This window comes from Eurosta solidaginis, chromosome 1, assembly GCF_040869045.1.
Source record: "Eurosta solidaginis isolate ZX-2024a chromosome 1, ASM4086904v1, whole genome shotgun sequence".
In the NCBI taxonomy this organism is placed as follows: Eukaryota; Metazoa; Arthropoda; class Insecta; order Diptera; family Tephritidae; genus Eurosta; species Eurosta solidaginis.
In genome coordinates this window covers 219,946,997-219,960,689 of record NC_090319.1, presented here as the reverse complement: position 1 = coordinate 219,960,689, position 13,693 = coordinate 219,946,997, and the positions used below count along the sequence as shown (strand labels likewise).

The 13,693-nt window shown below is 36.9% G+C and overlaps 1 protein-coding gene across 7 annotated transcripts in view; it reads right to left on the bottom strand.

Annotated features, from left to right (window-relative positions):
• Positions 1-13,693, bottom strand: part of LOC137237025 (eukaryotic translation initiation factor 4B-like) — a 401,195-nt gene that overhangs the window by 291,184 nt on the left and 96,318 nt on the right. For all 7 annotated transcript variants that reach the window (XR_010948759.1, XR_010948758.1, XM_067760161.1 and 4 more), the window contains exons 2-3: positions 9,838-10,944; positions 9,723-9,783 (exon numbers count right to left, since the gene is read on the bottom strand). Coding sequence is in view for 5 of the 7 variants with exons in the window: in XM_067760161.1 (XP_067616262.1) it covers positions 9,723-9,783; positions 9,838-10,944 (1,168 nt within the window). In the remaining 2 variants the exon portion in view is untranslated. The remainder of the gene's footprint in view (positions 1-9,722; positions 9,784-9,837; positions 10,945-13,693) is intronic.

The window sequence follows — 13,693 nt, the reverse complement described above, 5'->3', positions numbered from 1 at the left end:
TCCGACACGCTGATGATTTCTTTACTAATTAATTGGAGGAATTTACCTCCGCAAAAAATGTGATAAAGACTTATCTTTGTTTGTTGCCGAGACAACTACAAATTTAGAGTTAGGTGTTTCTACTGTTGGCAAAGGCAGCTTTGGAAACTCTTGCTGAGTTGAGGTACTGGACCGGATATGCGTTTTCTTTTTATGGGGACTGGTAGTTAACAGAGAGTACCCCGAAGGTAAAAGCCCTGGGGGCCATGGTTAGCCTTAAACAAAATCACTTGGTGACTTACACGCGCACTTGAATGTCAACCGAAAAAATAAGTTTGTCTTATTTGTTTTTTGCCTAACGCCACTTAGAATGCAAAGGAATAGAAAATCAAAACACTACCATAGGACTGAGAGTTCAATTGTTTCGGAGATAAAGTATATATTGTGGCGAATATTAGCATTACATCACTATGCTTCTAGTAAATAAATACACAACAGCAAAGTAAGCAGCCAAACCAGCGTGGTTTTAAAAAATCGATGTCTGATTTCTTTGGGGGCACCCCCTAAAATGTTTAATTTTGTTTGTTTTGAAAATCTCGATTTTTTGGCAGTTTGGCGACCCATGTCCCTGGAACCCATTTTCCTTACTATTTTTGGAATGAAAACAATTATGTATTTAAAAAACCAAGTATAATAAATCTTTTTCATTTTATTCTTATAAAAATGTATTCAAGGGACTGACATAATGTGGTTTTGGAGCTATCCGGATACAGCTGACGGCATCTGCTGACTACTTGGAGAACGTATTGTTTTTGTTGCTCGTCCTCTGTAAGTAATTGGTTGTAATCTGTGATGAGCTTGACTCCTCGCTCTGCCATGTTGTTCACAATTTCCAAGTTGTTCATCATCCTTTGCCCAACCTGATTGTTGATGCTCTGCGGACAAGTTGCAGCATCTTTTTCCAGAAGTTCGGTGTTAATGTTTAATCTCTTGAACAACAGGTTAGACTGTTTTCTAGCATTTTCGGCAGGTGTTCTGTTTCTAGTTTGGGTTGCATATTTCTCGAGCACTTCTTATTTTCTTCTGCTTGATTTGTTAAGATTTTTGTCGCCATTTGGCTCTTTACGGTGTTTTGCACTGTCGGGTCAAACAAAGCCAGGGCAATAAGTTCAGAACTAAGATACCCCAGGTGATATATCATTTTGTTAATTTCTTTCTCTGATATTTGTCAATGCTTTCGTATTTTAATTGATTTTCAATGAGGTCTAGGTCTTGTTTTGGTGCTAAACACGCTCTGCCGGCGTTAAACCGAGCTTTACAGTAGAATCGAACGATGAAAACACAAAGTGCTTATAGGGCCTCTTGTTCTTGGGAAGTCAGCTTAAACTGGTCACGGAAGAGTTGTATTTTCAGACAGTAAATAGCATTTGCCATCCACCGATCATGGTGTACTGAACCTGTAGACCTGAAGAGCACATCTTTTCCGTCAAGATGGCAAAGATATATAAATTTCAACTGTAACAGCTCTTTGTAGTTGTCTCTTGGTTGGCATTCCATTAGTTTTCTTTGCAGTTCTTCTTTGATATTCTACTTCCTCTTTGGGCAGTAGTTTCAAAACATTCTCGCCTACATCGAACTTGGATTTATCAATCGCCGACCATTCATTTTGAAATCTCTTGAATATGTCTGGTTGAGGTCCCGATGTGCATCCAAACTTGCAGTCAAAAAACCCTCTCAACAAGACTTCTAAAACGTGGTGTCGGCACGATAGGCATAGGAGCTCTCGACCTAACATCTGCTCCAGGAGATAGCTCCATTTGAGTCTCCCAGTATTTGATGCTGTTGTATCGAAGCACATAGCCACGACCGAGCTGGCGAGACCCCTTTCCTCTAGATACTCGTACACTGCCAGGGCTTGTTCCTCCCCTGAGCTACTGTCAGTTTCAGGAACACCCAGGAGTTGTTCTTTAGTCCCATGTGATACCAGAACAGGAACCCGTCCTTTCTGCTCTGTTTTGAGGATACCAAGTTTTCCCTCCCAGTGCACGCAAACAGCCTCACTTTGGGGTATCTTAAGTCTGTCTTGAATTTGTTCCGTGTATTTTTCACGGTCTATTCTCTGCTGTTTACAGATAACGCTTCTGGAGATCTTATAATCTTTGGGGCCCTCTCCGAGAGCATTTACTGTAGCTAAAATGAAACGAGTTGCGTTCCTATCGGACCCCTTACAGCTATCCAGCAACAATGACCATTTCATGGTTAGGACCTCTTTGAAGGCACGCTTGATTCTCTTGTGGGCAGATGGTCCTTCAGATTCTACGTTCATCTCGAGCTCTTCATACGAGGTTTCACGTCCTTGTGACTCTTCTGTTGTCTCGTCGTCCGGGAGCTCCACCGTCTCTGTGAACAATGAGATGAGGCAATAAGTATAAGGTTAATATTGATGGACATTTCGGCTAGTGATCTAGATCTTATAAAGTTTCGCTTCAAGGAAAATATATATATATATATACTTTTTTTTTAATGCTTTCCCCAATTTCCCGCTTCAAGTTGTTTGTCCAAGACCTTCCTTTGTTTCACTAGCAGTCTTTCTTCAGCTTGAGCCAACTTCAGGTCAACTCCGAGCATGGAGCCTGGTCTTCTTTTCTGTCTTTGTTTCAACAGAAACTCCTTATCTTCTTTAATCGTCATCGTCAGGGCATCTTGGTGGGCAATATCAAAGAGATCATCCAACTTTAGGGTAAACTCTTTTACAGCATTTCTTGCACATTCCGTTTTTCTATTCTTGTACTTTTGCATTTTTGTCCAATCACTGGACAGTTTTCCACCTTTACGAGAAATAAAAATGTTCACTAGAATAAAGAATAAATGACACTAACTAAAACTAAAAGTACGAGTTAGTAGGTACCTACCTAATTAAAATAAAAATGTTTTGAAGTTTTTATGTAGTGTTTTTTTTTTAACTCGGTCATACCATCGTAGAACAAAGTACGACTTTCACTGTTCAGCGAATACTGTTCAACTGACCCAGAAACAAAGTCATAAAAACAAGAACAACCTAGCTATCCTTTTCTTTTTTAAATGGTTTTATTTAGGTTGACTTGACAGGCTGCACGGCCAGCGCGAATTTTGTAATTAAAATTTAAGTAACTTCCCGATAAGCTACAAACTTCAAACTTGGAATATAGTTCAGAACCCGATGACAATGCAATAATAAGAAAAAAATCGCCGCTAAGTGGCGCAAGTATCGAGATATCCACAAAAATCGTATTTGTGGTCCGATTTGGCTCATATTTGGAACACATAATACATACATGAATAGAAAGCGACCTATGAAAAAATCGCCGCTAGGTGGCGCAAGTATCGAGATATTCACAAAAATCGTATTTGTGGTCCGATTTGGCTCATATTTGGAAGTCATATTTGACATAAAGAAATAGAAACCGCTTTAGTAAAAAAAATTCACGCTAGGTGTCCGTATTACCGTTTACAACTCAACTCTGGTTGGGTTGAAATTTCGAAAATTGGTATTACAGATTACAACTCAACCTGTCAAAAAAATGTCGGTTGAGTTGTCTAGTCCAACAACTTTTTGTGGCATTACCGTTTACAACCTTGTGTTGGTGTAGTTGTCAAAGACATCAAAATCCTACAACTGATTACTTAGCAGTTGTCTCATACAATTTTGCAGTTGTTTTGAAAAAAGGTCCCGTTTTACAAGACGGTTCACCACTTCATTTTTAACAAACATTTTCAAAGTTGGTATCAAAAGACACGTTTCGACCTATGATTTAAGAATCCGAAAACAAAAATTTAAAATTTTATTTTTGTCATATCATTTCGGTTAAAATTTTCATATGGTTGTATTTTGCCAGATTTTTTGTACACACCAATGCAGAAAGACGTTGGACCCACCTAGGGTTATTTTTACAAATCGCGGCCAAATGCCGCCAACCCAGAAATATATTCTGTGCAAAAAAAAATGTGGATTGGGCCTCATATTTTGGACCCTCTCGGGCCATTTTGTGGGTTTTTGTAAATATTTTGCGACAGAAATAAAATTTTTAATTTCCGCTTTTGAATCCTAAAAACGGAGATCGAAATGCGTCTTTTGATACCAACTTTGATAAAAGTTAGATGGTGCACGGGCTCATAAAACGTTACAAAAAAAACAAAAAAAAATTTAAAGCCGGTAGTTAAACCTTTTGTAATCAAACAATAATCAACAATTTTGTGCATATTCCGAAGTTGGACGAGGCTGGCCGCAGTTCGGATGCAGCCAAAATAAGTGAAATTATGCGAACGTGAGTTCCAATGATACTAATCACTACTCCTGGGCATCCTGTTTTAGAGTAAAATACAATTTTTGCTGTTTGGGTTTAATCCACTTTGCAAAGACATGCTCCTTAATACCATCTAAAAGCAGTCCAACACCAAAATCATTTCCACAGCATTTTTCATAGCTGCCATCAGGAAGGAATCTGAGTGTGGCGCATAATTTTAAAATAGGGGTACAGCCTTCCCTCGAAAGCGCTTGCGGAAATGGTCCTTCATTTTGTTTAGTAATGAGCAAAAGGTAAGGTTTAAAAGACGGTGCACCACCTAATTTTAATCGAAAATTATCAAAGGTGGTATCGCGTCCGAAAGCGGAAATCAAAAATTTTGTTTCTGTCGAAAGTTATTCACAAAAAACCGTAAAATGACCCCGAAAGGGTCCGAAATATGCGGCCCGATCCATATTTTTTTTGCATAGAACACCTTTCTGCGTTGGCGGCCTTCGGCCTGGTGGGTCCGACAGCGGTTCGGGGATCAAAACTAAATGTGCGCAGAACACCATTTTTCATTATTGTGTGTGTGTATACAACAAATCTGACAAAAAAACAACAACCACATGAAAATTAGAACCGATTTTTTTCTTTTGACAGAAATAAAAATTTAGATTTTCGCTTCACGTTTCTAAAAACGGAGGTCGAGACGCGTCTTTTGATACCACCTTTGATAATTTTTGATAAAAGTTAGGTGGTGCACCGTCTTGTAAACCGTTACCCTGCAAAATAACTTCATTTGAATCTCATCATTTGTCACGTAAACATTTTCTTACTTGGTGCTGGGTAGTTCCAAGGGACTGGAATGATCACGCGAATGTTTTCCGTTTTCGCGACATGTTAATCACCAACATTTTCGCCATTATAAAATAGATTTCAATCATATAATATCTTGTATTAACAAAATCACTTTTGCAAATGTTTAATTTTTCACCACAAATTGATCAGCGGATCATTTATCTGTCAAACCATCACTTTCTTAGGTTGGCAGCACCAATTCACCTTCAACTGAAATAAGTTGTAATTCGTAATACCAAACAGGAGTTCAGTTGTCTGAAAATTGAGTTGTTTTAATTACAACCCAACTAAGTTGAATTGTATACCGTAATATGAACATAAATTTAAAAAAATGTTTAAGTTAAACGGTTTTATTGAAAGCAATACTTACATCAAGTAATAATAATACTAAAAGATAGAAAATAAAATAATTAAAAAAAATGTTTATGTTAAGCGGTTTTATTGAAAAAAATACTTACATTAAGTAGTAATAATATTAAAAGATAGAAAATAATTAGGTATGCCCTAGGTACTAGTCATCACACGTCTCATCAATCTAAGGCATTGATCAAACAATTAAATAAAAGCGTTGGGCGCGTAAAATTTCTAAAAATGTGAGGCGTAGCATAACCTGATTAAGGCTCAGTTGGTCTTACTTATGACTATCAATAGAAATTTTACGCGTCCAACGCTTTTATTTAATTGTTTGATCAACGCCCTGGATTGATGAGGAGTGTGATGACTAGTTACTAGGACATACCTAATTATTTTCTATCTTTTATTATTAATACTACTTAATGTAAGTTTTTTTTTTTCAAAATAACAGTTTAACTTAAAATTTTTTTAAAATTATTTTATTAATAACAGACTCTGAATCTCTGGACTTCTACTTAAAGTATAACAATAGGTAATAGGGTAACCCAATACATTTTTAAACTAGTTTGGATTTACCTGCTTGGGGTCGCCAGTGATGTGGGCCTAAAATTAACGGTATACCATAGCAAACATATTTAAATGAAATGGGATTCCAAAGAACAAGTATTTGTCCATAATAACCAATAATAATGCAAATAACTCATCTTCGCTCTAAGGGGTACCTAGTCACGTTTTGGGGACACTGGCTTTATTACAGGGTTTGAATTGCTTATTGAAAAATAGTAAAATTTAGAAAATTTTGGCTTTACCAGCAATGAGTTTTTTGTCGGTTTGGAATTTTTGTATACAGCTTACCTTTGTATTTGAAAAATATTTCAGCAACAGAAAAAAGCAAAGCAAACAAACTTATTTTTTTTGTTTTTCATTTTTCTTCAGATGTAACTTAAATGGATGCGAGCTGTCGTCGTCAGCAGAAAAAAAGAACTTGAATATTTTACTGTGCTTTGAAGCTATAAGTATTTCATGATCAATTATTTTTAAGTAAACATTTTTCAGTTTTTTAACAGCCGGAATTCTGGTTTCGAATTACTTGCTGAAAATAAGTAAAAGTAAATTTTTTTTTACTATTTCAGCAAAAATATTTGATTTTCAAAGGGACATAAAAACAATTTTACGATGTTTTGATCGTAATAGCCTTCATCCACGAGTAGGTATTTCTTGTTTTTACGTTGTTTTAACCCCCGATACTCATATATACGCATGCTTCTATTGAAAAAAAACACAAATACCTACGTACAAAATCCGCACTTCCACCGGTAGCTTGGTGTATGTACTGGAGTCATTATGGGTTTTTTCCGGGTCCAAAGCATGGCATTTCAATGAAGCATGGCTCAATTTCTCTCGGATCGTTCAAAATTTGTCATACAATGAGTAGCTCCTTGTAGAGAGACTGCCCTTCATTCGGTCTTAGAGACTAGCACTGCCGCGTCTACCGAAGAAATACATATTTATAAAAGGGGTACATATATGTCACATGCAAAACGCGATGTTTTAGGCTAACCCCTAATACTTGTTGTCGACGCGATTTCTTTAAAACATGTACGGCCCGTTTAAGCGGACTTCCGTTCCTTCAGCATCTATTAGCACCAAAGCTGGCCTGATAGCCATACAAAATTCTCGTAATGAAATTTGTCATGACGCTACTTTCGAACACGAGTAAGGTTCCTACAAAAAGTGGCCGTAACCGGTATATAGCCACGCAGAGTTTTTATATGTATATCAAATATATCCTGAAAATTGACTCTTCGATATTTTGATACCTAATTGAGCTATTGCCTTCAAGTAGGGAGCAATATATTCAGATATTCCTATTCAAGGAGGAAGTGCTCAAAAAAATACAATCGGCAGACAACTACGTCCACTTTCTTTATAAAAATACAAACATGTACATATAAGATATCTCTGTAACTTACGAAGAGCTGCAATATTAAAAATTAAGGGGAACATCCTCGTAATGATGCTTTAAATTACGTATTTTACAATTTTGAAAAACTGGCGTGGCAGCGGCTTATTGGCCCATGTATACTATTGCATTTACATATTCTGATAACCATGACACAATGTCCCTTAAACAAATTAACATAAGGCACGATATACCTTCGAGGAGATTTAGGCCGAGCTTCTCTTTCAATCTGCGTTGTTTCAACGCATTCCACACGGCATCTGCGAGGAAGAAGGATTTTCGCAGAAAAGGTTTTCATAGCAGAAATACACTCTGAGTATTTGCGAGCCCACTGCTAAGGGGCGATGTTGATGTTGATTTTCTAGGCACTATAACCCAGGTCCTTGGGTGCAGTAGGCAATCCTGTTACAAATATGAGTGTATCATAAACATATTTAACAGACGAGGCTCTAGCGACCCCAAGTTCCTCATGGAACCAGGGGTTGGGGAGGGCGGAATGGCCTAGAAGATTGAATGTCATATTAATCGTTCCCGAGATGGTCGGGCTAGCTCCATAATGGTGCTTTGTTACCGGAACGTACCGGATCTATATCCGGCAAAGGATCATCAACATCGATAGCACACCCCAAAGCCTTCGGGGCATACGGTGCACACGGTGTGAGTCATCTTATGATCTTGCCTCACATGAATGTTTGTGCCGGAAATGTTGGTGGTCGGGCATTTCGAGCTTGTGAGATTGTATCTCTTCACCTTAGAGGCATTTTAGCGCTAGCAATAAACGAGAATTTTGTCTGGCTATCAGACCAGCTTTGGTGCTAATAGATGAGGAAGGAACGGAGGTGCGCTTAAACGCGGCGTGAACAGAAAGGAGCCATAAAGAAATCGCGTCGACAACAAGTATTGGGGATTAGCCTAAAACATCGCGTTTTGGATTGACATATATGTGCCCGTTATATAGATATGAATTTCTTCGGGTAGATGCGGCAGTGCTAGTCTCTAGGACCGAATGAAGGACAGTCTCCACAAGGAGCTACTGATTGTATGACAAATTTTGAACGATCCGAGAGGAATTGAGCCATGCTACATTGAAATGCCATGCTTTAGTCCCGGAAAAAACCCCGAATGACTCCAGTCCATACCCAAGCTATCGGTGGAGGTGCAGATTTTGTACGTAGGTATTTGTCTTTTTTTTTTAATAGAAGCATGCGATATATGTGTGTCGGGGGTTAAAACAACATAAAAACAAGAAATACGTACTCGTAGTTGAAGGCTATTGCGATCAAAACATCGTACAATTGTTTGTATGTCCCTTTGAAAATGAAATATTTCTGCTGAAATAGTAAAAAAAAATTACTTTTAATTATTTTCAACAAGTAATTCGAAACCAGAATTTCGGCTGTTAAAAACCGAAAAATGTTTGCTTAAAAATAGTTGATCATGAAATACTTATAGCTTCAAAGCACAGTAAAATATTCAAGTTTTTTTTTCTGCTGACGACGACAGCTCGCATCCATTCAAGTTACATCTGAAGAAAAATGAAAAAAAAAAAACAAATTTGATTGCTTTGCTTTTTTCTGTTGCTGAAATATTTTCCAAATTTAAATTCAAGCAATTTTGTAATACTGAAAATTAGTTCAGCATTTTCAAACCCTGCTTTATTATCTCGAATTCAGTACTACTTACGTATTTTTTTTCTTGCATACAAAATATTTTTAGCTTTAATTTGATGTATGACACGGGCAAATAGCTTTAGCCGTTCCGCTGATGTAGGTCGCCGAAAAATCGATATTTTCAAAACATTGAGGCCCCAGCGGCACGGGTTAGCATCTTCCAATTGTGCTCAAATTTTGGCAATCTTAAAATCTAACAAATGAAACATTTTAGGGGGGTGCTCCTAAAAAATTCTGGTTTTTTTTACCCCAAGCCACACATATGTTCATATAAACGTCAAAGTAAGCTGCCAGAAATACATGTAAACAGCGAAGCTAACATCAAATACAATATTTCATTTACATATATTTAGTCGGCACCTAAGAGCATAAGTTGCTACTCACTCATACAGAAGCGTGTAACAAGAAGAGAAACGTAAATATCAGATACATAAAGGAGAAATAAATAAGCGGCTGTTCGCGAAAAGTCTAGAACTTAGGAGAAATGGGTGAATGGAATCAGTTTGAATTTAACACGCTTTAAGTGAAGTACGCGGGTATTGTAATTATGAAGTAGTACAGTAGAGGGTGCAAAATAATCAGGAATTCCCCATAATTCGTTACAAAATATTATTTTACGATCGCCCTACTTACCGTTCACCATAATTGCGAGTTTTTGTTTGGCGGCTGTCATCTTTGTCCAAGCGACGATTGTCTGCAATATGCGATAACATTAAATCTGTAATGGTCAAATAAATTTACTTCTTACCAAGTTTTAGTGTTTCCAATTTCTTCATACCAAGCCCTAAATCGCTTTGATCATCTTCCAGTGATGAATCAGTTTTTGTGCGCCAACTAGTAGTATAATTCCTATTATCTTTATTTGATTTCTCTGACTGAAAATCTTCTTTTTTTTCGTGAATAAATTCGTATTTGAGCTGCTTTTGGCGACGTGCCTCTGACATACGTTCTGCAATCTCCGATTCGCGACTAGCCGTATCTACAGGCTTAGCTGAGCCAAATACATTTCGGGAAGAGGTATCCGACGATTTGAGTTGCCTTTCATCATCAATTCCTGATTCGCTGATAACAATAGGAAGAGGAAGTGTACGCGGCTTTAAATTAAGTTTTGGTCTTTCCCACTCTTGGTCACCTTTTTCTAGATTGTTGCGTTTGGTTCTCTCAGCATCATTATTGTTATACCCAGTACTTTGGTTCGTGAATGTTCGAATCGCAGACCTCCACGAGCTGTCATCTACCTCGTACTTTTTTTCGCGACTAGCACTGCGATCAAAGTTATCATTGGATCTATTCATGTTATTTTCACGACGCCAATTTGTTGAGTCTCTATTTTCCCCGCTGCTGTTCAATCCATCAAAGCCACGACGATTACCCCTTTGTCTAAAACTTTGGTGTTCACTTTCATTTGATAATTCAATTCTAATTCTTCTCCCTTTAACTGAAGGGTCAGGCAAACTCAAAGTGTTAATCAAGTCATCACGATTTTTGAACTCTATATATCCAAATCCTCGTACGCGACCACTTTCTCCTTCTTCACGTGGCAAACGTAAAGATACTATTGGCGTTGTTCCGAAAAACTCATGTAAATCATCTTCTCTGGCATCGAAGGGTAGATTAGTCAAGTAGGCAATGAATGGTGGGTTGTGTGGAACAGAATCATCATCAAACATGCGATTAGCTCTAGGTGCAGTAGGAAGTTGGAATACAAGTGGCATGCCATTGATTCCGTCGTCGCTTTCTTCGCCTTCTAGATTTCTAACTTTTTTTGTTACTTGAGTGGTACCAACGGGTACGTCGCCATTTGCCAAAAAAGATTGTAAAGATATAGCAGTCCCTTTTTTCTTTCCCTTTTTACCTAAAAAGATATACAGTAAATGTCAAACGACATAACTGGATACTTAAACAAATTCTAAAAACTTAGTAAAAACTTCAAAAGGTTAAGGAAAATGCGTCGAGTTTTACAAAAAATTTAACCTTGTTGCTGCTTGAACGATGTCTCACCCGCTCAAAAAGCTCGATCAATGAAAACATTTTCATCAAAGTCCTCTAACTGAAGAAAAAGGAACTTGGCAGTTTCAACAGGGCATTATATTTATTTAATTTTTTCAGCACAATTACTGGACAAAATTATTTTATTGTGCTGGTCAGAATAGGATTAGAATAAGAATAAAAATTTTAAACTAAATAATATATCAATCAATAAATTAACAAAAGAAAATTTTTCAACAAACATTTTGATTACAATATAGTGGCGAATATTAGCAATTCGATACATCACTATGCTGCTAGTAAATAAATGCATAACCACAGCAAAGTAAGCAACCACACATATGTACATGTAAACATTAAAGCACACAAAAAACACATGCATGTAAACAGTGAAGCCAAGAGCGAAGAAATTATTTCACACCCGTACCCAGCAGCTAACAGCGAAGATAATATTTCACACACATGTACACGGCAATAAATTGCGCATATGGCAAATATACATGTATGTAGCCAAAACCAATAAGATACATAAACTAAAATTAATAAGTAACTAGCCGAGACAGCTGCTTGTCATTCAGTTGCAGTTTGATTTTAGTACACTATAATTGAAATACGAGAGTTGAATCGGAAAGAATCGACGTTGAAGAACACACAATAGAGTTCTTTGCACCTATCAGCTGTGAACTTAGCTGAAAAGAAATTTAATAAAAACAAACGTCATTGTTGGTTCGAATCGAGCTCAAGGCCAGAACAATCATTTTTTTCTAATGATTATTGTTCTGGCCTTGAGCTCGATTCGAACCTTGAATGATTTATCAATAGGCCGATAAAAACAAAAACAATTGTTAATAAACCATGAGCACTTGGGAATGTCAAACAAAGTAATTGACAATAAACAAAAATCCAGCATTATCAGTGATTTACACCAGATGGCGCAACACTGAATAAATATAGTTGGTAAAAAGGAATAGAAGTAGCAAATTTGCCAGTCAAACAAACCACCGCTATATAGCTAAATGGTTAGCACAACATGCCTAAAACGTACTGATGATGAAGGCTTAGCACCCTTCGAAATGGATCTATCTGCGCAGCTATGGCAGGTTGTCTGAAAAATTTTGTACTTACTATTCCAAAAACAAAATACAATTTTTCAAATTTAGGAAAATTAAAAAATAACAATAATTATCATTAGAAAAAAATTATTGTTCTGGCCTTGAGCTCGATTCGAACCTTGAATGATTCATCAAGAGGCCGATAAAAACAAAAACAAACGTCATTGTTGTTGGCTACATTCCTATTGTTAGCACATAAAAATATAAACAACCACGAAAACGTATATATTCACCTACCACAGTACAAACAAACATACATACATATATACAATAACCATTATAACCCAGCCAAAAAGGATATAATAATTTAAATACAAGGAAAGTATCTCGGCTTAATCCATAATATATTTTCTCGTTATTATTTAAATATTTAAATAAATTACGCACTAGAAACTACAGTCGCACGCAAAATTATAACACCGAAATTTATAAAGAATGGGTTTCCTCCATGTATCGAAAAATGATCATAAATAATAAGAATATTGCAAAATACGTATATTAGATTGACATTAACATTTGATTTATATTTATAACCCCGAAAAATATAAATATGTACACCATGTTTGAATAGAAAAAAGGTTTTCAGCTCGGTCCGAAAATGCCCCAAAACCCATTATTAGATGTGCCCAAGAAGGCTGAAGATGAAAAGGACCTAGGTAGTCCAGCAAGACGGTACCCGCGGGAAAAAAGGTGCAAAACCAAAAAAAAATTGAAGACCTTTCATTGCAGAAAGCGACAGACCTGTTAAGTACTGCATTAAATTCTCCTCGATCCCCATAGAAGACAATACATAATCAATTCTTAAAAAAAAAAAATAATAGTCTTGACAGTTTTTGGGGCCGCCTTCAACCCACTTATGATAGTAAAACGGAGCTAAGGATTCCGATTTACCCGAAGGTTTCAACTCTTCGGTCGCTTCAAAATATGAAAACTGCCTGGACCTTTATGAAGAAACAAAGATTAAATTCTCAGATCAGCTGAAAATGCTTAAGCCCATTAGGATACCTACTCAACTACAAAGAGTAGAAGAGCCCCACTCCAAAGAGATTAATGCAGGCATTCACCTCAAAGTGTCCGCTTGCGATACGGAGATATTGCACGGGGGTTATGAAAAATGGCACTCCTTCCGGGATATGTTTACTGCAGTTTAAATAAACCACTGAAAACTATCTCAATCACAAAAATTGTAATTTTAATCTGGCTTGGGAAGCGTTTAAGATAGACACGGGAATACAAGAGGACTGGTCGATAAACAAGTAACGACTTTAATGAATATACCGAAAATTCAAAAAGAAAGAATTTATAAAACTACAGTCCACTATAACAGCTTATCAGTTTTAGCAACCCAGAATATCCCCACAGATAACTGGGACCCAATTCTGGTAAACATATGCGCATCGGCATTACCAGAAAAGTCGTTACTTCTACGGGAACAATCACTCATTCCCGAAAGATATGCCCAACATGGCAACAAATGAAATACTTCTAAACTACCCAGTACGA